At 39.7% G+C, this 23,292-nt stretch overlaps 1 protein-coding gene and 1 long non-coding RNA gene across 4 annotated transcripts in view; one reads left to right on the top strand and one right to left on the bottom strand.

Annotated features, from left to right (window-relative positions):
• LOC309342538 overlaps nucleotides 1–23,292 on the top strand; it is a 65,273-nt gene that overhangs the window by 33,158 nt on the left and 8,823 nt on the right. The window lies entirely within an intron of this gene.
• CCDC186 (coiled-coil domain containing 186) overlaps nucleotides 654–23,292 on the bottom strand; it is a 45,023-nt gene continuing 22,384 nt past the window's right edge. For all 3 annotated transcript variants that reach the window (XM_081863029.1, XM_081863028.1, XM_081863030.1), the window contains 11 exons: nucleotides 22,224–22,343; nucleotides 20,634–20,738; nucleotides 19,403–19,501; nucleotides 19,146–19,232; nucleotides 17,187–17,329; nucleotides 14,119–14,374; nucleotides 11,323–11,512; nucleotides 11,156–11,236; nucleotides 9,186–9,396; nucleotides 7,374–7,593; nucleotides 654–7,060 (listed from right to left, as the gene is read on the bottom strand). In XM_081863029.1, the coding sequence (XP_081719155.1) occupies nucleotides 6,977–7,060; nucleotides 7,374–7,593; nucleotides 9,186–9,396; nucleotides 11,156–11,236; nucleotides 11,323–11,512; nucleotides 14,119–14,374; nucleotides 17,187–17,329; nucleotides 19,146–19,232; nucleotides 19,403–19,501; nucleotides 20,634–20,738; nucleotides 22,224–22,343 (1,596 nt within the window). In that variant the 3' untranslated portion in view covers nucleotides 654–6,976. The remainder of the gene's footprint in view (nucleotides 7,061–7,373; nucleotides 7,594–9,185; nucleotides 9,397–11,155; nucleotides 11,237–11,322; nucleotides 11,513–14,118; nucleotides 14,375–17,186; nucleotides 17,330–19,145; nucleotides 19,233–19,402; nucleotides 19,502–20,633; nucleotides 20,739–22,223; nucleotides 22,344–23,292) is intronic.

Raw genomic sequence — 23,292 nt, 5'->3', positions numbered from 1 at the left:
TTTCTGAGCTCTGGGCACAGTCCTGTGCCTAAGATTTCAGATTAAAACTGCAGAGTGGAAGGAAAGTAGGACTTTTTTCTGCCTCCCCACCACATCTGTCAACGTTTTCCTTTTTTTAAAAAGGAAATTCCCTTATTCTGAATAGGATTCCTCGCAAGAAAAGGGGAAAAATTGACAGCTATGCTTCCAGCTACTCTCCGAAGACTAGAGAAGAGACCCTCTTAAGAAGATTAGGGGGGTGGGTAGAGGAAGGACTATTAGACCATGTGAAAAATGTATATAATACTTAAGAAATATTTTAATATTTCTTCATTTTCAGCTTTGTATTCTTCTTATTTAAAAAGCACGCCTAGACATTCCATTGTTGCACCCATAAACTAGGTTTCAGGTGTCATTTAGCTCCTAGCTTTCATATCTGCTTCTAACACTGATCTGAAATACATATTTACAGGACCCACCTTTCTGTGATTAAAACAGCTTTGTAAACTGTTTTAATGGTTGTATGCCACATTAGGCCTTATGGTGAAGGACAGCTTACAAATCATCATCATCATTTAAAAATCCATACATTGCAGGTTATGTACAGAGGGTCAAAATTAAGTATTTTCCCAGACATGTTGCTGTCAGAAATACTAAACAGAAGCAGCCGCACATTTGTTTGTGGCATTTATTATTTCAAAGTCCAATATATACATAATGTATATCCATGTATGGGGGGGGGGGGCATCATTTATACAGAAATATCTACAGAATATGATTTAGTCAAGCCATTATTTTCTATATTTTTGTCATAATACACATACATACAAATGGAAGATTGGACATAATGAAATTATCAGCACTCAAAGTAGATAAATAATATAATCATTTCTGGAAAAATATGTTCAACACCTGTAATGAACTGAGAGATCCACACAGATATGGCATCGTTTTCCCTTCAATTTGTTTTTGCTAGAGGATATGAAGTGTTTTCTAGCACCACCTACTGTTGTTTCAAAATATTAAACTACCTTGCTTTAAAAGGATTATGAATAAAGTAACATTCATAGGGGCTTGTTTACTCTAAAATTATATTATGAACAGAAAGAACACTCCCACCCCTCTATTCTTCAGGAACAAGATGCACTTTTAAAGTAGAACACGTCTGCTGTCTTAGAAAACAGGTGGTTTTGGTCCTCATTACTAAGCCTTAGTACTATTTGCAAATGATTAACTTGAAGGAAATGAGTTGCAAACAAATTAATCATCAATAAGAGCAGAGTATTTTTTATTTTATTTTTTTGCTAAGGATGGCAGTCAATAGTAACTGGAGGGGAGCTACTAACCTCAGTGGGAACATCAAGTGATTGCTTGCATGTATGACTGAGCTGCCACAAATGTTAATTCCAAGTTAGAACCATCACCCAACATCACCTGAAATATGACACTCTTCAATGCAGTCAAGTGATGTACATACTTGGGTACATCATCTAATTTGCGCACTCTTTTAAAATTCCATGAACGTTGTCTACATGCATATACAAGTCAGTGTTGTAGGTCTGTCAGCATTCCCTCTTGCATGACAGATGTCCTCAGATGACAGTAACCCTACCCCTAAGTATGCATATTTCTGTTACAAAAATATCTGTGATTTACCACTTTCATGTACATGCAGACAGCCGCCAAGAGGAATTACTGTCATTTTCTAAACAAAGAATAATGTAGGTTGCCTCACAGATAGATGTCAACTTGTTAACAACTAACACTGTGATTTTGACACTGGGTAAAGGTTGTTGCTCTTCAGGAAATGGAATTAAAAACTTGCTGGGGCGTACCAAGATTTTGAACCCAAATCTGTGAGTAACCTCCTCATTTAGAACAGATATCGGGACTGGCTGCCAAGCTGACCTGTGTCTGAAAACCACGTAGCACTTGAATTTAAAAGCCTAGAAAGAGAGGAATAAGATACGAAACCCAAGTCATTCTGTTAACAGAAGATGGAATCTTACATTCTGATGGAAGGAACAGCTTTGTCCTTTCAAGAATGCTGCTGATATCTTTGTCTCCAAATGAAGAGAGATCGTTCTTTTCTCTAACACTTTCTGTGAATTGTGCCATGGTCATTTCAGACTTGAGGCTAGAAAGATTGGACAACAGATTTAGCATCTCAGTCCTGGTTATGGCCCATCTGCGCTCTTCATGTATCATGCCACTTAAGAGTCATGGCTTCCCCCAAATAATTCTGTGATCTGCAGTTTGTTAAGGGTGCTGAGAGTTGTTATGAGTCTCCTATTTTTCTCCCAGGATTACAACTGCCGGAGCTCCCTGGAAGAGGGACTGATTGTTAAACCACTCTGAGAATGAGCTCTGTGAGAACAGGGATTTCTTTACAACTTTTGAGCACCCTTAAAGAAACTAGTGCTTCCATGAATCTTAAGGGGGTAAATCATGATGGTTTAAAGTGGAATTATGATGATGCTTTAAAGGTATGGTGCAGAAGGGAGCTCCGTCTATAAAGCTCCATGGGGTTCAAGGGGAGGTTAATCCCAGAAAAGTGCAAAGGTTTGCAGCCAAAGGACCAGGTTACTCTTAAATATACTTTCTTTCTTGAACGGGCTTTGAAAAGGAAGAAAAGTAATGTGCAGTTTATTTGGAACATCAGAAATACATTAGATAGTTGTAACATCACTTTATTTTTTCTAATTTCTTTATTTTCATATTGAAGCAATTTCCTATATATATTTTCCCTGTTCATAGCATGCACTAATCCTTGTATTACCATTGTCTGATGAAAACTCCCTTATTTAATTAGTTTAAATTATCAGGAATTAAAGACCAATTAAGATGTCATGTTGCGTACTGGGGACATACAATGCTGCAAAACATATGCCATTCCTAGAGCAAGTTTTCTCCAGATACTGCTTGATAATATTTCATGCATATGAAGTAGACTCAGGCCCATGAAAGCTTCTATGCCATAACAAATTTGTTAGCCTTTAAGGCGCTTACAAAACTCTGGTTGTTGTTTTTATTACTAACCCCTTCTATAAATGGCTGAATCACCATTTTTATCATTTGGACGGTTTGCTGCAGGTAGCCCTGAAGAGGTCTCTAATTAAGCATTCTGAATATTCAAAAAGAAGGTGGCCTAATATGCTGACCTAAATACCTCTGGTGGTAAAAGAATACCATTTAGTATGCCTGCTTCCTCTGGGTGGTCTAAGCTACTTCTACTGCACAGAAAAGTAGGTAGGCAGAAAACTATGGTAGTGGTAAAGTAAACTCAATATTGATAGAGCCGTGCATACTCCACAATTCAGTGCAAACACAAAGTACAGTGCTGGCCATGAAGATGCTCTGGTCATGGTAATAATGATTGGCTTGCCCATATAAAATGGCAAATTCAACTGTCTGTGACAAAGATTTGGATCAGGTGGTTAACTGTTCTAGGGGTGGGAACTGCAACCCAGGAAGATAAAATCTTATTTTTTAAAGAATGTGCTTGTGGGAGGGGGTTTTTGTTTGTTTTTTGGGGTTATGTCTTTTGTGTTTTTATGTTGTGAACTGCCCTGAGATAATTGAATGAAGGGCAGTATAACATTTATTATTATTATTATTATTATTTCCTTCTCATGCTAACCCTTTGCTCCCACAGCACTGATATTTCTCATCTGAATCTTCCCTGGCTACTTTTGTCAATTACAGATCTCCCTTCATCTTGTCAAGTTGCCCTCACAGCATTTGCAAATCGCATCTATGAAAGAATGGCAAAGATACAATCAAATTAAATTGCTCTCCAATAATTCCACCTTCAAAGTGATCTTAAAATGCAAAGGGCTGATTCAAATTGATAGTCTGAACACTTCCTTTAGAAAATACCTTGAGACATACTCTAACAATTTGGGGTGTGCAGTCTCCCGGTTGTACCAAGTACAGAAATTGTTCATGCAGCAGTTACTATCCTGTTTGTTGGCATATTCACAGAGCACTCGCTCAATACAAAGAGCCGTTTTTCATTTTGCATGCCAATGAAAACAGATGGCTTTGTGGCAAACCTCTTAAGTGTTGTAGCCATCTATGTTTTACTCAGTGTAGTCCCACTGCAATTAATGGTGCTAAGTCATCCATATTAATTTCAATGGGTCTACTCTGAATATAGCTCACACTAGATACAGCACCAAATATCCAGTTCTGCTTGTGCCGTCTACCATCACACAATTGGTTTACCACAAGCTGGGAGTTGCTGTCCAGGCATTTAAGACACACTCAAGTTTATTGATATCCTCCATTCAGAAAAGAATAAGCAATCAGGCCTATTAAAAGGCTTATCAAAATAATGGCTTCCACCACATCACCCTTCTCTGAGCTCTTTTTTCATCTTAATGGTCTAAGTCAAACTCTGTCCTGGACCAGTTCACACAGGTGAAAAGGAAGTTCTTCCCTTCCAAAACATCTGTGTTCCTCATGAAAGGAGAAACAGAGGTTCACCCCGGGCTGGATGTATTTTAAACAAGACTCAGTGCAATTGCAAATATACAACTTTTCAAGCATATATAGTAGATAGGCTAAATTTGTGGTGCGCAGTGATGCACTATTCTGAAAATAAATATACTTCTGCCATTAAAAACCCCAAGAAATTCTGGGTTGGTTGGTTGGTTGGTTGGTTTTGTGTGCAAACACTCCTTAATTCCTGATCCTTAAAAACAAGTAATTGGTGACTAACAATGACCCCCTTGAAGGAAAAACTGCAGACTTGTACAGTTTCAGTTACTCCAGTTCTAATTTATACACAATGAAGTAACACTAAACAGGGGAAAGTGTCTAATTTTGTATGTACAAGACTGAGGGCAGTTCTTTCTCCCCAGCACCATAAAGGTTCCATTTGGAAGGCAAACATGTTTTGCTAATGTGATGTTGCTACTGTACACAAGTATGAAATGCATGGCTTTTTTAAAAATACAAACTCTAGCAGTTATATACATATTTGTACAAATACATTTGTTTAGGGTTCCTTTTTGTTTTTAAAGAGCAGTTCTCTCAAAGTGAGTCTCAATCCACACACGTGAGAAGAGGAATGGAGCCTATGTAAGAAGTTCAAGTTGAGTTTTGTATTTCAAACGAACAAATGAAAAGAAACATTGCAACTTGAAATGGAGGCTGCCTTTCTCTCAAGCCTCCATCCTTGGGGTGGGGAAGGGGGGGACTGAAGGAAGAAAGTTAATTCAATTTGAATGGCATATGTCAATTTATTTTCATTACCCTTAGTCACATGGGCGTCAAGATTTTTGATGCACTGTAGCTTTGGAAAGCTGCTATATTCTAATAAGGCAAAACAAAGCAATGATCTAGTTGGAATAATGCATTTACCGTACGCCAATGACTTCCTGAAAGGGGAAGGCAAGCATCTGCTTCATCTTCCTCCTATCAGGACAAGCTCAAGCCTGAACATGCACTGCCCTCTTCTCAAAAAGGAACATGAAAAACCACATATTATCACTTCAAGGTTTAAAGCATAAGAAACCAGAGCCTCCCTTTTATTGCTCTGCTCCCTGGAAATGCATGCTAGCGCTCGTCAAAGCAAGAGAAAGAGAAAAACCTGAAGTTCCCACCAGCTTCTTCTCTTCCCAAAACAGCCTCGATAACTTAATTTTACTTGTTGCTCTTAAGCTTTTACTAAGTACATGCTATCCACCAGCAAGACTACTCAAACGCTCAGTTATTTCCAATGCTTTGCAATTTGTATTTTAGGAATCGTGTAGCTCACATACATATTTTTGGCAGAGATGCAGCTGTTCATTATTGTCTCCTGGCGGTGCCTATCATTTCAGCAGCCAATAGTGGGTAGCTTTTTCTGTTCATTCTGTGCCAGGCTTGTGGCCCTCCAGATTGCAGGGCAGATCCTATTGCCCCTGACCACACTGACTAGAACTGATGGAAGTTAAGAGTCCAACAAGACTTGGAGGGCCACAAGCTGTCACTCACCATTCTTAAGAAAGCTTGTATGTAGCCATTTCTTGTAGCAGACTACCATAGTTTTGTAGTGTATAGACAACTTAAGTTCCCTAGTAAATACCTCTTTTCCTTCTTCCACCCAGGTAGAAGTATGGCCGTGCCAGTACATGGGCAGATATGAGACAGGCGATAAAGTAGCAAGAGTATATGTTTATGCCACAGCATACACATGCAACTGCTATTTCCATTTAAATTTACAAAGCCTTCCAAGGGTTCAAATAATAAATAGCTCTGTATTTTATTAGCAATCTCTGTAGGTGAAATCCTGGTTTCAACAGCTCACATCAATTAGCTGCAGAAGTTTCTCTTTCAATTATTCTCTTTAATTAAAAAATAATAATCCAATTCATATCCAAGAAGTCAGCAAGGATTTTTTAAAAATTCTCTCGTCTCCAATTGATAAAATATGCAGTACCATGTCCTTAGAGAAGAGTCTACTATGAAAGTCTTTTCCAATGCATGTTATAAATAAAATCAACCAATTTAAATAAATCCAAGAGAGGAAGTGCATGTGTGTGAGTGTTTGGTTTTCCCCAAACATATATCCTCTAGAGGGCAATAAGTTTAATATATCCAATGGACAACCCTCTCCATCACTACCCACCCCCAAGAACTGCAAAACCCAAGAGTCTTTCCTCCCACCAAGCTTCTTCATTAACAGGGTACTGTAGTTGCACAAAGCAGAATTATTATTTTTTTGCTCTCTCTCTCTAAATATAAGTGCATAAAATTGTGCATGTTGATATCTTGTTTCAGTGAAAAGCAATATGGATGCACATGGCGTTCAGAAAAGTTCACCAAGAGTTTTCCATCACTTCAGGAGGCAAAGCAAGCGCTGGGCCTTGGGCCTTGTAAACCTCACTCATAAACAGTTCGCTTTATTAAAGCTTCATGGGATTGACAGAAGACACTGGCAGATATCCAGGTTATATACCAACAGGGTATGGAGCACCTGTCTTTTCTGCCTCCTTGGTCTTGCTCTCAGCTATGTTTGCTTCAGTCTCTGTTCCAGTTCATGCTGCTGCTTAATTAGCCGTTCTATTTCTGTTCCTAGTGTTTGCAGATTTTCCTTTGAAGAAAATAGAGGGGGATATTAGCAGACTCTATGATACCCAATTAAACAAAAAAACAGTGCCTTGTCTTCAAGGTTGAATGAATTCAAGTCCACTGCAATTTGAAACCTGCACACATTAGTAAGAAAGAAAGGATAGATTTACTCAAAATTATTTCACTTCAGGGTACACATGACAGTCTGCCTAGGTATTTTAACTTTGTTCAGGCTTTTTTCTATAATAGCTTGCAGTCATATACCATCACTTAAAAAACAACAACCAAGGTGCGATGAAAAGCATGATATATTCTAATTTTCTATTTCAAATTACCTTCAGGGTAATATTCTTCAATAAAGTGTCCTCCAGGACTGCTTGGAGCTTCCTGTTTATCTCCAGAGAGAGTTCCAAAGTGAGCCCGCTGTCTGCTGGGTGAGATGTGTAGAGAGAGGCCATAATCCCACCACGCCTACTTAAATGCACTTTATTGAAATCAGAGGCCTCAGATGACAATGTGCCAGCTTCTTCCCTCAAAATGTAGCTCTGGATTATTCTGTAGAAAGTAAAACAGTGTAAGATAGTGACAACATGAAAGAACACAGGAAGCTAATTTGTCCTGTCAGAAAATTAGTCCATCTAACTCAGCATTGTCCCTACACGCAGAGTGTCACAGAGTGAACTCAGTGGGGAAAATGTTATTATTGCTCTATAAAAATGTTACATGGGGGAACACTACCTTATTAAGAATAGTTTCTAGGTAGAGCAAAAATACTTCAAAGTATGCTGTTTTATATATTTCAACATAAAGGCAACTTTCCTAGCCAAACTTGCTGTGGTCTTTTTCATAATTCCCCACGGCTAGTCTTGGCACCAGCAAAAACCTCAAGATATTTAAATTGACAAAACTGCTTTTAGAGGTGGCATCATGTCCTAGCAGTTTCCAACTGGGCATATAGTCCCCAGAATCACCATCACCGTTAAAAGGAAACAAACATGGTCAGACGTCAAGCAGTGGCCTGCAGAGCCAAACTCTAACTAGTGTTCCCAAATTTTGTCCTCATTGTTAACTCTAAGAGCCATCATATGTACATTTCTTAGGGAGTTTAGCTGAAGGAGTCACCAAGTGATGAGCGTTGGCTATACAGTGGTACCTCGGGTTAAGTACTTAATTCGTTCCAGAGGTCTGTTCTTAACCTGAAACTGTTCTTAACCTGAAGCACCACTTTAGCTAATGGGGCCTCTAGTTGCCGCCGCGCCGCCAGAGCACGATTTCTGTTCTCATCCTGAAGCAACGTTCTTAACCTGAAGCACTATTTCTGTGTTAGCGGAGTCTGTAACCTGAAGCGTATGTAACCCGAGGTACCACTGTATTGTTCTCATTGTGGAAAAGAAAGTGAGGAAGTCACAAAAATTATTTGACTTCATGACACCAAGTGTCACCAAGTGCAAATAGATTCCAGCTTATGTCTTTAGCAATCGTGTACTGTATTCTGAAAGTAGGTGTACAGTACACTTTGCTGCAGCGATGTGTGCTACACAACTACTTAGCAGCTTCAAACTGAAACAGCTCGTGCAAATTAACTGTGCCGTGTGGTTTTTTTTCGAGCTTAGTGTCTAACATCTGCCAGCATAAGAATTGTGAAGGAAACTTTCGGCTTAATGCTTCCCAGTGGGTAATTTGCTAAGATTCAATTTGCATGAAAGGTAGTAATTAAAGAGAACAGCAAATTGCTATGGAAGCACTTTCAGAATTCATGTTCAAATCAGATTTTTTTTAAAAAACAGCACAGACTACTTTACATACGTCAACACACATAATTAGCTTTGAATCACTACAGTTTAATTAACATTGCTATTTTAGTTTAATTCTATGGTAAGTTCTGTTTACTATTAAGATATTTCGTTTACTGAATTAGCGCCTATATATGAGAAATGGAGGAAACTTTCATTGCAGAAGCGTGCCCTCCACCCTCACCCTGAAAAACATGGAACTACATTGGGGCTATATTGAGGTGTCTGGCACCATTTCCATTCCTGATGAAGTTATCCAGCTACCATACAGAGTACCAGTGTTAACTTTAAACACAGCATCTTGCATTGTATTTTTTCAAACTGATTACCAAATGGAGCAGATGTTGTACATACTTGGTTTTTTTCCTGATTTCTTCAACCAGCTGTTTGATATGATCCTCCATGAACTCCATCTTCTCATTTTTCCGAGCATGGGCTTTCTGTAACCTTACTATTCTCTCAATCAAGATGGTCTTGTCCACTTCAGGGAAATGATCCACAGCTACTGAAGAGCCACTGTTTTCTGGGGAGCGATCTTCATTACTGCTTCGAGCATTAAGCGATCCTGTCAAAACCAATGACATCTTAATTGCAATGCATGGCTCTCAGTCAAATAAAGAGAAGTTATGGATTATAAAAGATTTTAATCTGCATTTTGACATAATATTCCACAAAAATGGCTAACATATAAAATGCAGTATGAAAATCTAAAATACCCATTTCATAATAGTACTAAAACCTAAACTGCCCTGAGGTTGTGAATTGCCTTGAGATCTTTTGATGAGAGGTGGTATATAAATCTAATAAATTAAAATAATCAGTACTAGTACAGACAAACTGTAGAACTCAGGCAGACCTCAGCAAAGCAACCCAAATTTATAATAACTATTAAAAATCACAAGGGGGTGGGTTCTGCCAAGGAAACTTAAAGGAGGCTACCCAATTGCAGAAGCTTTTGAGATCCACAGTTGTGGGTCCACTGTAAAGGAAGGTCCTATTACAAGTGACTACCACCCTGATTAGGGGACGCTGGTGGTGCTGTGGTCTAAACCACAGAGCCTAGGGTTTGCTGATCAGAAGGTCGGTGGTTCAAATCCCTGTGATGGGGTGAGCTCCCATTGCTCAGTCCCAGGTCCTGCCAACCTAGCAGTTCGAAAGCATGTCAAAGTGCAAGTAGATAAAATAGGTACCACTCCAGTGGGAAGGTAAATGGCGTTTCCGTGCGCTGCTCTGGTTTGCCAGAAGCGGCTTAGTCATGCTGGCCACATGACCTGGAAGCTGTCTGCGGACAAACACCGGCTCCCTTGACCAGTAAAGTGAGATGAGCGCCACAATCTCAGGATCGTCCATGACTGGGCCTAACAGTCAAGGTTCCCTTACCTTTTAACCACCCTGATTGTTAAACAAACATATTCAGAATTGTGCCAAAGCTTTACCATGTAAAGCGTTGTTCCAGTTTAGAATCTGGTCAGATTCAAGAGTGCCTCACCTTTTTGACTACTAAAATGGAAATATGATGGAGGTTGAAAAAACAAAACATTTAGATTTGTGCAGAGCCTTTGACGCCACTTACAGACCTTGTAAGATGATGGCAGGCCTCTACACAGACAGATAATTCCACTCCATGCTCAAAGTAATAGAGAAGCAATGAATTTTAAAGCAGCAGACTCACTGTTGTAAAACATGAATTGATTTTTCATTTGTGCACTGCCAGCTTCCAAGGAAGCAATACTAAAAAGGTAACTGATTTGTATTTGCCATCGAACACATAGTCAAAAAATCAGCAAGCTATAAATGCTAAGGTTAAACTCTCCAAGAACTATTCCATTATTTCATGGTAGCCTCACACAACTGTAATTGTATTCAAGATTCAGAGCTCTTAGAGCAAATTAATGGTTGGAACATTAGAGCAGGCATTTGAGCAGTTAAAGTTGCCCGATGGGTTTTCTTTTTCGAATTGCCTGATAAAGTGAATACACAATACCTGTTCTAGATAAATTATTTCTGGAATAAAGTATGACTGTCATCAACTACATTGCAGTTATTGTAATCCATTCCTTGTATAAGTCAACGTGCTTTTTTTTCACTGAAGAAAAAAGTTACGGTGAATTACTATTAATATAGAACTGGTTGGATAAGAAATCTCAACAGATGTGGGTTCAGGTATATTATAATCTGGTGGGGGATAACTGTTAGTAACTGGCGTGGTTGGGGGAAGTCATGCTGGTGAAAATATACTGTGAGAAATACAATATGTTTTATTGGCATGATTTTGGTAGGGTATTTTTAAAGAAATAATTGATGAGACTAATCAAACAACCTACCTGATGAGCTAGAACGACTCCCCATACTGCTGACATCTTTATCGTAGTTGCCGTTTTCAAGCTGATCTAATTTTCTTCGTGCTAAGGGAACAAACCATAAATTATTTGATGCAGTGCTAATATTTGTGGGGAAAAGCCATACAAACCAAGGCCTGAGAAATATTAACCTTGCTGAAGTTGCTTGGTGAGGTCTTTCAGATTTGCAGCATGCTTTCGCTTCTGAGTAACCAACTCATCTTTTAGTTCATCTGCTTTAGTGTTGAGGTCTGCTAATGCTTTCTGTTGAGATGCTAATTCAGCCTGCAACGCTTGAACATTGTTTCTGTGAAGTTCCTCTTCTTTCTGCAATTTACTTGCCTGAATTTATAAAATGAAACACATATAGTTATGCAGTACAAATTAAGATGTGTTATCATTTGCTTTCCCCATTGTCCACTGAGTATTTCATACAATTTTAAAACACATTGCAAAAAGAGAGAGAAAAGACCCAATATACCAACTGTTTATATTCCAATCCACTATATTGTTCCTGGGGGCTTTGAAGAATATGGTTGTCATGGAATATAAGAATCTGTTGTGAGGAACGGGATGATCAGATTAGCTGTCCCCATGTGTTATGAAGTACAAGCATTCATACTTCCACAGGCCCTATTTCCTCCCACAGTTATGGAGAATTTGGAGCTTTGCTGCCCATGTTATGCTAAACGTGATTTCAGTTTCCAGTTTCTGAAATGTAAGCTTGTATATATTCATTTCACAAACTGCAAAGCATTCACTGTAGAGGAGCACGAGGTGAGACAGGTATTGAGGATGGTGAATCCGAGGAAGGCTGCTGGACCTGATGGCATCACTGGAAAGGTGTTGAAGGGCTGTGCGGATCAGCTGGCGAGGGTCTTTACTAAGATCTTCAACAAGTCCTTACACCAGTCTATTGTCCCACCCTGCCTGAAGTCGTCAACTATTGTTCCTCTGCCTAAAAAACCCACTATCAGTAGTTTGAATGACTACAGACCAGTTGCACTGACTCCAATCATCATGAAGTGTTTTGAGAAACTGGTGCGCCGTCACATTATTTCCTGTCTTCCACCAATTTTTGACAACTACCAGTTTGCATACAGGGCAAATAGATCCACAGAAGACGCTATCACCACCACTCTCCATGCTGCTCTGTCCCATCTGGAGCAGCCGGGGAGTTATGTGAGGCTGCTGTTTGTGGATTTTAGCTCTGCTTTTAACACTATCCTCCCCCATAGACTGGTGTCCAAGCTAGAGGCGATTGGACTCTCCAACTCCACCTGTCTCTGGGTTTTGGATTTTTTGTCAGAACGTTCTCAGAGGGTTAGAGTAGGGTCACATATGTCCAAAGCCCTTAGCCTTAACACCGGCTCACCACAGGGTTGTGTGTTGAGTCCCCTGCTCTTTACTCTCTACACGTATGACTGTACAGCCATCTATTCCAGCAACAAAATCATCAAGTTTGCTGATGACACTACGGTGGTGGGGCTCATTTCAGGAGGGGATGAGTCCGCCTATCGGGACGAGGTGGAGCGGCTCTGTGTTTGGTGTGGAGAGAACAATCTGGCTCTTAATACAGCTAAGACCAAGGAATTGGTGGTGGATTACAGGACAAAAAAGGCGGTCATTCAGCCCTTGTATATCAACGGGGAACGGGTGGAGAGGGTGGCGGAATTCAGGTTTTTGGGAGTGACTATCGATCAGGGCATGACTTGGAGCGCAAATACCACTGCTCTGGTGAAGAAGGCTCAGCAGAGAATTTATTTCCTCAGACTTTTAAAGAAGAACAATCTGAGTGAGAAACTGCTGGTGTCCTTCTACCGAGGCTCCATAGAGAGCATTCTCACATACTGTATTTGTGCTTGGTTCTCCAGTTGTACAGCTAGGGAGAAGAAGGTGCTCCAGAAGGTCATAACCACAGCCCAAAGGATTATTGGTCATCCTCTCCCATCTTTGGAAGAACTGTACGGTTCCCGTTGTCTTAGGAAAGCAAACAACATCCTGCAGGATTCATCTCACCCGGGATACAGTCTGTTTGCACTACTGCCTTCTGGCAGGAGATATAGAAACATCAAGTCAAGGACAAATAGACTGAAAAATAGTTTCTATCCAAGAGCTGTGGCCTTTTTGAATGCTGTAACTCGATAGTGTGACCTGGAAGTTTGATGGGTGTGGGTGTGGGTGTGGCTGGAATGTGGTTTGTTTGGTTGTTGTTGCTGTTTTGCTTTTGTTGTTTTTTTAAGGGATGGCATCCAATTTCGTTGCACTGTGCAATGTTGCACTTGTGTAATGACAATAAAGAATCTATCTATCTATCTATTTATTTAATGCTTCAAATGGGCTCGGACGTTGCATAGAAGCCAACCTGCCGGCTGGAGAACCAGCCACCACTTCCTTAAAATGAGATCCATACTATTTTGATTTACAACGGGAGGCAAAGCCTTCAGTTGTTAAACCATTTGTGGTGCAATGCTTCTTACCCATCATCCCCAGCCACTACCTAAGTCAAGCCGGTTAACGGGCCAGTTATAATGAGCATTATGCATGTATCGGGCTGTGTTTTTTCCCCTATTCAGACTGCCCCATGTTTATTCAAATAGCACCCGCCCTCCCCAAGAAGAAATCTGCCAAATTTGGCTTCAGCAGTGGCACACAGAAGCAGGGTTTCTCCTATTCACTATAAATATAGTAAGATGCATCTGCCTTTGTGTAGATTGGCTGACTGGCTCAAAGTCAGGGGCTGATGACATTTTCAAGGTTTTCTTCAGGTAGGCAGGAATTATTTCATCGTGCTTTGGCCCAACTGTAGCACCTCTATTTTAATTATGCCATTTATTGAGCAACAGCAGAAGCAGCAGGAATACATCCAGGCTTATTCCAGGGCTTAGGGTTTAATTAAAAACATTAATTGCATAAGCCTTAACCAATTAATTGAAATTCTGATTTACCAGTTCATCTCTTGCTTGCTTCACTAGTTCCAGCTGATTCTGAGACTCTCTCTCGCTGTAGGTGATCTTATCTACTTGCATTTGTAGGGAGTTGGTTTCCGACTGCAATTGGGCGTTCTTAGTACTCAGCTTTTCAGTGAAGACCAATAGCTCCGATTCTCTTTTCCGGCTGCCATCAATGTCCTTCTGGAAGTCAGTAAGCAGAGAGTTGAGACTGCCCACTTCTTCCTTCAAGGAGTTAATCTCTTGTTCATCTCTGAAATCAAGAGTGGACATCATTTTGAGATGTGAGAAGAGGAGTTCAAACTAGACAGGCAATCAACAGTTTCCTAGTTTATAGTCAGCACATTCATATACACTTTGCAGTTAAAACTACTATGCTCATAGCTGCATTAGTCCTGGTGTTGCCTAGGCCTGCTCTGCTATACAAGATACATATTTTTGGACACTGACTGTTTACTTGAGCAAATCATTATTGCAAAGTGAAATAAATGCTAGAAACCAGTGCTGTAGCTCACAGTCACGATGGCATATAGTTAAAGCTTTTAACTTCAAAATGAGGGAATGTTTCATTTTGGGATTCACTTTGATCATTAAGATGTTACTCATAAGTTGCAAATTGCAGGCACTGTGATTGCACATTTCCAAGAAAAAGCCAATGTTGCCATGCTAATTGGAAGAAATGCAAATGCTCAGTTCTACAAATCCTAAGGGAGGTTGAGAGTTGTTGAAACATTGCTACATCTCAGATAATTATTGCTTACAAGTGCCCTGGGCTGTGTGGGTGGTTCTCTATTTATATGATGCTCTCCTATATTCAGTATGCTACACATTTAACACCAAGAAGGCTGAAAATATACTCAAGCCCCTAGATCACCCGCACCATATGGAAACATGATTGTGCACAGATGTTGTTGTTCCGGTCGCCCATAAGTTAGTTTGTTCTGTAATTTCCAAGTCTGAATTCTAGAAGTAAATCCACTGTAATTAAATGGAGTCTTGCTGATGTTAAACAAGGAGCAATTACACAGTCTGTTATTTTAATTGACTGTTCTTTTAAGGAAGACAAAAATTTGTGACTGGAACGCAGGTCAAAGTAAAGACTCCATGGTATGAAAGGAAGGCACTTCTCAAGGAGATGAAGAGGATGAAGGGATGCAGATTAATTATTGAAGAAAAATGCAGAGAAATGGAGGTTTTTATTTTTTAAAATAGGGGGAATTTTAATACGCCTATGCAAACAGTTAATAACAAGCCAAACAGAGAGAGACTCAAAATGGAAAGAAAGAGGTGGGGAAGTTCTTGAGAAAGTGGAGTCAATGTGATGGGCCTGGAGCTACAAATTCACGGTGATCAAGTGAGGAGTAACAAGGAGAAGGATGTTTTAAACTATTAACTATAGGATAATCTATTTTAAATCAGATTTGCAGTTATCACATTTTTATTGTCACAAGTAGTCTGCAAAGATTTAGACCAAGATAATGACCTGCACACTATTTGGGTTTCTGGGTTTACCATACCTAAGCCCCACTACGCTAGCCAACATGCCACAATGGTGTGTGTGTGGTTTTTTTTTGGGGGGGGGGTTGGAAAATAAATCATTTTAAAATTTCTTGTTAAAATTTGTTTTGTAACAGTAACAAAACAGTAAACTAAAAATGATAATATGTATAGGGCAGGTGTGGGAAACCTTGAGCTCTCTGGATGATGCTGAACTAAAACTCCCATCATCCCTCACCACTGCCGATACCTGCTGGGGCTGTTGAGAGTTGTAGTTCAGCCACATGGGGTGGGCCAAAGGTCCCCCCAAAAAAACCTGAACGAAGGATGTTTCAAGGTTTTATCAGAGGATTGATACCTTTTAGGTTGCCATGAAGGTGTGGGTACAACCACCTCAATGTTGTGTCACGTTTTCACTAGCATGGTGTTTATTATTTACCGACAGTGCAACATTTGTTGCCAGCATTGTAATTTGGCTTAGTTACGTGGCAGGGTTGTTGGAGCACCATTATCTGTTATGATTTTATTGTTTGGAGTTATCCAAAAGTTTTATACTTCTTACTGCCTTGTCCAGGGTGAGAGCCTCCTGCCCTGGTTTCGAATTGCCCACTCACCCAGGTGAGCGGCAGGAAGAACTACCTGTTAGTTCAGTGAGGGTGAACTAGGTTTATTGAAGTTGTCGAAATGAGTTTGATTACCATTGGTTGCTGGCTGTTACTTTGATTATTAATAATTGGTGTACTGGATTATTACTGGCTGTTGAGTGTAAGGGATTGATTAAATGATGTGTACTTAAAAAATAAACCTCATTAAGCTGTATGTGGACGTGATTGATGAAAGTGAGAGATTATGAGAGCAGTTGTGTGACTAGCACATTTTTGAGATTTAGGGTAAATTTATGCAGGTATTTCTGTTTTCTTTTTTTTTAATGCTATATTGATATGATTGTTACATACATCAATACTGTGCTTTACTGCATATCTAGACGCTTTTTAAAAAATGTGGAGCTTGTGCTTATTGTATACCTATATACTGTACTATGGTTTTTTGATGTAAACAGTTTTGAGATCCATTGATATTAAGTAAATGACCTGAACTATTTTATGCATTTTAAGAACATGGACTAGCCAGAGTTCACAGACATCACCAGGTGAAGACTTTTGTATTTTCACTCAGTCACTATGAATCTGGATAAGGGTCCAACAGTTTTCTTAAAATAGCTTAAAATCCTATGCTTTTAAAAAAAAATTAAACATAAACATGTAGTTTTGAATAATCAAATCAAACTACTTCTTTTTAAAAACTTTCTTCCCCTGACATAGTCATTTCCAGGGTATTAAATACTAAGTTGGACTGAAGTTGGTGCTAACTCTAGAAATGTCAAACAGCAACAAAATATTATATGCCATGTCCAAGGTTAAATCATTCAGTAAGGTTTATACCACACAAAACTTTGTTTGGATTGTACACAAGTTGGGTGGCAGCATCAATTATTTGTTAAAAGAACAGTACTCTAATATATATATTTTAAAAATCTGCTCTATAAAACCAAAATGTGACTATCTTACCTCTGGTGGTGCTCCTGGAGCTGATCTATGGTTTTCACTTTGTCCAGCAGATTCTGAATCTCAGCCTTCTGGCGATTAATAATTTCTCTGTATTTTGATAATTCATCTTCTGTTCTCAATCGTTCATCCTCTAGACACTTGACCTAAAAACAACAGAACTTGTTAAAGTAAATGGCACATGTCATTCTTTCTGGTAGATTTTATTAGCTTTTTGAATCACAAACACTTTACACAGTGCTTCCCCTTGTATCTGAGAATGCAAAGACCAGACTACTCACAGGAGCAGATTACTGGCAACATTTTACTGCTTTGCTGAGAGAGCTGTACCAATTGCCAATTTGCTACCAGGCTTAAGGACTACCTGATTCCTTATGTGCCACATCACTCACTGAGTTGTTCTGATGGGACACTTCAGTAGTGCCCGATTGCCCCTTAACAAGGTACCAAGCCATCAACATGGCAGGCCTTGTCTGGTGGTATGCCTTGCCACTAGCAGGAATCATACCTGGTGCCTTCTTTTAGGTGCAGAGGTCTTTCAAATGTGATTTCTTTTTACCAGCCAAACTTTATTGATGATATTGTAGCATTTTGTATTTATTGTGTACATCCCCTTGTTATATATATATATTTTGAAACTGTGTTGTATAAACATTAAGATTTCATTTAATTTGCACAGACACAAGGTACCTGAAACTTAACCTATTTCTCCGCCATCCTAATCTTGCTTTTGTCATCAACTTCTTCATTTAAAGAATTCTTTCCCTACCTATCTGTTTACAAGAAGGGACATGATCTGTTTGGGAAAGTGCTCTGACAAAAGTATAATTACTTGTCATTTTCAGGGTTTGGGGTTTTTAAGTTAAGAGAAAAAGGCACCCGATCTCCAGGCATTGTTAGTTACAGTTACCGTAATCAGATAGGCCGTTTTAACAAAGTGTGTGGAAAGTAATGCAAGGAAAGACAAAAGAACCACTATCTGCCTGAACTCAGCAGAATCGTAACCAGCTTTTAATATAAAGCAGCAAGTTTTTCCCCCTCCTAAACTTTACAGAGAGAGGGGGGAACCACAGATATAGCCCTGCATCCTAAATGCTTAGGAGATATAGTGAAATGCAAATGTATTACATTTTAACATCTTGTGAATTGGTGGCTCTCTAATGGAAATTAGCAACAGACAGGTTTCCTACCTGATTTTAGGGGAGTATGAAGGCTCTACTGACAGATGATGGATGCCATTTATTACATTTTTCAGAACAATTGAAAACTAAAGTTTTTACATTTTATCACAACATAAATCAGCAAATAATGCACATCATATATGCTTAAGGAATTAATCAAATGAGACTCCAAATATGATACCTATCTCCACTTCCCTCCTCCCTCCTGGCCCTATCTGCTGGTTGCACAAAAAATAAATTTTGTGGTGGCACTGGAGCCATTTCAGTGACAGTACTTGAATTCAAAGTCGAAAGAGCTGAGCATGGCCTTGAAGCAGCCCTCGTATCCATTCAGGAACTCTTTCATTTGCTTGGGGAAATTAAATCTTCTCACAGCTACCATGTCAACTCCAGAAGGAAAATGTCAAGGTCAGGAAAAGGATGGTGGCACCAGAGAAATGCCTGCTGCAATAATTTTTTTGAGAGACTATGTTTGGCCCAAATCCTCTGAACTTGTTGCCAAGTTCAATACTTCTTACTTTAGAAGGGCACTTGAAAGACCTCTTTTCAACCACTGTAACAAGCAACGCAGGAAACAAGAGATGAAGTGGTTGTACCACATCATTTTAGTTCTTGGACTTACTGCTAATACAATGCCATTATATATCGTACAGAACCACCAGGTCCCTGGAAGTCAAATTTGCATTGATCTATCTGGTCAAACCATCCAAATAAATAATACAGTTAGTTTTCCTTCCCTTTGCTTTCATTCTTTTGGCTACAAGGAATTCTTCTCTCTCACCTTTGTCCTTAGAGTTCGTAGCTCATCCATACCCTCTTTAAAAGTTCGCTTCACATCTTCAAGTTCTTTTATTTTGGCATGATGTACCTTCGAAAGAGAAAAATGACAATTCTGCATACATGGAGGAAAATGGGATCCAATCCTGTCCACTTCAATCTACATAGCAATTGTGATTTGGAACCCCCCCTCCCACCCACCCCAGGACGAGCCTTAACCCTCATTAAAATGCAACCACTGAAGCGAGTAATATATTTTACCTCTAGGTGGCCAGACTTCTCCTGCAAGTGTTTTTCCAGCTCTCCTTTTGTAAGTCGGAGTTTTACATCCAACTCATTTGATTTAATTTCTTCAGACTCCTAAGGAGAGGGAATGAGCACTATTAAATCTTCACATGCCAATTCATAAACTGAAAAGACCTTATTTATTATACAAGTTATGTTACAATCATCTATCCCAGACTTACAGTCCAAACACTATGAGCTTATTTTCTTCTAAGTCAAGCTTGGAAACAGATCACTGCTTTTAGCACTGTGGGTAACATGCAAAAGGGAGAGACAATCATTCTGAAACAACAAACATAAGATACCAGATGTGTGTGGACTATGTGCAATTTGCCACAAGGGACATGCATATGCTCCCCCATTCAGACATTACACAGGGAAAGCATATGCGTGGTCAAGATAGAGAATGGCTCTCTCCTGCAATCAATATCCCCAAGGATAAATAAGGAAGCAGAGGAATGACATCAGATGTTATTGCCACTCAACAGACTCTCTTTCTTTGTGTAATGTCACCCCTCAGTCTCCCAAGAATAAGCAAGGACATGCTTATTGCAGGCAGGAGAGTTATGAGATCACCTGATCAGGACTTGTGTTTTTGACATCTAAGAGTGTGTGGATATTGAAACCTGCACTCTCTGGATGTGAAAGCAAAAAGGTTATACTATTTCTAGATGTTGCATATGTTCTGTCATATAGAAAGATTAGAACCAGTGCCCTCCATTAGACTGGGACTGAAGATTTCTCACCTGAGAGGAGGAAACTCAGCCCTGAGAAAAGCTGGGTGGTGGCTATGGCATGCCACTTAAGGAGTCTTGGACATAATTTAGTTAGTATCCTTGGTCCCTAGCCTTACCACACACAGGTGTTCACTATACCTTAGGTCAGTACCTCTAGGTTGTATAGTGGCTAAAAAGGAACTATACTATTATGCACGCTCAGCACAACAGAAAGATCTTTCTATTGGATGCGATAGTGCAGAAGATCAGAACATATGGCTAGAGTAAGATGAAATAGCAAGCAACGTATCTGGATTTGCCTGTGCCAGGACAATTAATTAATTTAGAAATGACATTAGATCAGATAGGTTTTGGGAAATAATTGTATCATTTCAGCTATAGGGCTAGAGGTGAGTGTGGGACATGCAAGAAAAGAAAACCTATATACAAGTTCAACATATTATTTTTGCTTCATGTAACATTATACCCACTTGATATGTTTTTATGATTTCTTGGCAGTTCTTTCGTATTTGCTCAGCTTCCTCTTTCGCTTGAGTGACTTTTGCGGTTGCCTCTTTAAGCCGATCTTTGGTGTCCTGGAAAACCAATAAACAATGGTTAGCTACCATTAAATGAGTACAGTGGTACCTTGGGTTACATACGCTTCAGGTTACAGACTCCGCTAACCCAGAAATAGTACCTTGGGTTAAGAACTTTGCTTCAGGATGAGAACAGAAATCGTGCTTCGGCGGCGCGGCGACAGCAGGAGGCCCCATTAGCTAAAGTGGTGTTTCAGGTTAAGAACAGTTTCAGGTTAAGAACAGACCTCCGGAATGAATTAAGTACTTAACCCGAGGTACCACTGTATGTAGAACAACGACAGTAAGTTCAGGACTGCATGGAAATGACAAAATTCCTGCTTAATGCCAGCAGCAGAGGACGAAATTAAAAATCCAATAGAAAAATAAATAAAGCTAAATTCTTTGGAAACGAAGGAACATAAAGGTTTAGATTGTAATCTCATTTATACCTATTTTGAGAGTAAACTTCAGTGACGTCAGAAGGACCAGTGTCTGAACAAACGTGGACAGGATGGGGTGGCAGCCTTCACTGCTTTCCTTAAGCAGCCAAGGGCATATCTGAACATCACAACACCACCACCTCATACCTAAGATATGGTTGTTGAACATTATATTTATTAACCGGCAGACACTGGCTGAAGATCCCATTATTATCCAAGAGCAGTCTGTGTGAAACTGTTTGATGTGTTAAATTCTTGACTATTGGGTCACTATGAATTTGAAACATTTTTTAGCGTCACAATACTAAGAAATGCCTACTTGTCCATCCCCGCCAAGTGAAGTGTTTAAAAAGGTAAAGGTAAAGGACCCCTGACAGTTAAGTCCAGTCGCGAACGACTCTGGGGTTGCGGCACTCATCTTGCTTTAGTGGCCAAGGGAGCCGAGGTTTGTCCACAGACAGTTTTTCCAGGTCATGTGGCCAGCATGACTAAGCTGCTTCTGGCGAAACCAGCGCAGTGCACGGAAATGCTGTTTACCTTCCCACCTATTTATCTACTTGTACTCTGACGTGCTTTTGAACTGCTAGGTTGGCAGGAGCTGGGACCGAACAACGGGAGTTCACCCCGTCGTGGGGATTCGAACCGCCGACCTTCTGATCAGCAAGCCTTAGGCTCTGTGGTTTAGACCACAGTGCCACCTGCGTCACTAGTGAAGTGTTTAGTGCAACCCAAAAATCTTTCACTGGTAACTCATCTGATCCAGAAGAGAAGGTCTCCTGCACAGAATTACAGCAGAACTACACTGCTAAGTTTATAGGTTTTCATTCCATGCCAGTTCTCAACCTTTTACCCATTTTCCAACTTTCATTGCTCCGATTACACACAGACACTGAATAGCACCATTAAAAAACCCCCACTCTCATTCCAGTTACTTTCCCATTGTGTTAATCAACTTGTCCTACATTCACAGCAACAGCCAATCAAACCTTGCACCACATGCTTTACAAAGAGACATAGGAGCTGCAGTGAAAATGTCCCTCTATAACATTAGCACACCTACCTTGTGTAAATCCATTTCAGCCTTCAATTTGTTTTGGGCCCATTTTACTTTGATCACATGAGAGTTCATTTCTTCTTTTAATTTCTCTATTTCTCTGGACATTCTGGTGGCTTCAGCTTCCTTGAAAAGAATAATTTTAGATTATTAGTCAAAACAAAATAATAATAATAAAAATCCTTCCAGTAGCACCTTAAAGACCAACTAAGTTAGTTCTTGGTATGAGCTTTCGTGTGCATGCACACTTCTTCAGATACACATCTGAAGAATATTTAGATTATTAGGTTTGAAATGAAGCCTTTTAAATGGATAGGCCCAGAGTGGCAGAAATACAAGCGACCTTTCTGCAAGCGGTGGGGAGTTAAGCATGCACACAATGATTTCACTGAAGTGGAACAAAATGTATTTGTAGTCTTCTTGTCTTCATGGAATTCTGCTTGCCTGTCACTGAACTATGACAGTCACGCTGAAAAGGTCTCATCTCTGGAAAAGTCTTTGAACTTCTGTTTTGCAGTCTAATGTGACTATTGATAATGCAATGCTTCGTGTCATATATTATGGCAACAAATATATATAATAAGGTATCACATCTGAATTCTTGAGAGCTCTTCAAATCCTGTGTTTGCCCTGCCCCAACTTCTCACTTCATCTTTTCCTCCTCCTACCTTCCTAGTCTTTCCCCTCATCCTTCCTCCTCCTCTTTCTTTATCATCTAGCTTTAGAGGTCATTTGTTTCCTCATTTGGCATTGTAAATACATGTAATTTGGAGGAAAAGAGAAAGAAAAAGCAACACAATATCTGTACTGAGGAAAAAACATTCTGCCATATGTAGGTTTTGCATTCTTCAACTGCTTTATAATAAGACAGAAGCATTTTAAACTTAATGTACAAAATGTCTTAGACATGATGACACAGTTTCCAGGAAATCCAGTGTCAAGGAAAATATCAATATCACCATGTGGGGGCAGCAAAATCTTCATAGTATTGAAATCATTCTCTGAAGCGAGAAAGCAGTGCAACCCCCCCCCCCCAAAAAAAACCCTTCCAGGGCCCACTTGTCCAGTCCTGAAC

The sequence above is a fragment of the Podarcis erhardii genome, assembly GCF_964252035.2.
Source record: "Podarcis erhardii genome assembly, chromosome: 5".
Taxonomy (NCBI): Eukaryota; Metazoa; Chordata; class Lepidosauria; order Squamata; family Lacertidae; genus Podarcis; species Podarcis erhardii.
Note: the sequence above shows the minus strand (reverse complement) of the source record. Positions and strands in the feature narration are given on the sequence as shown.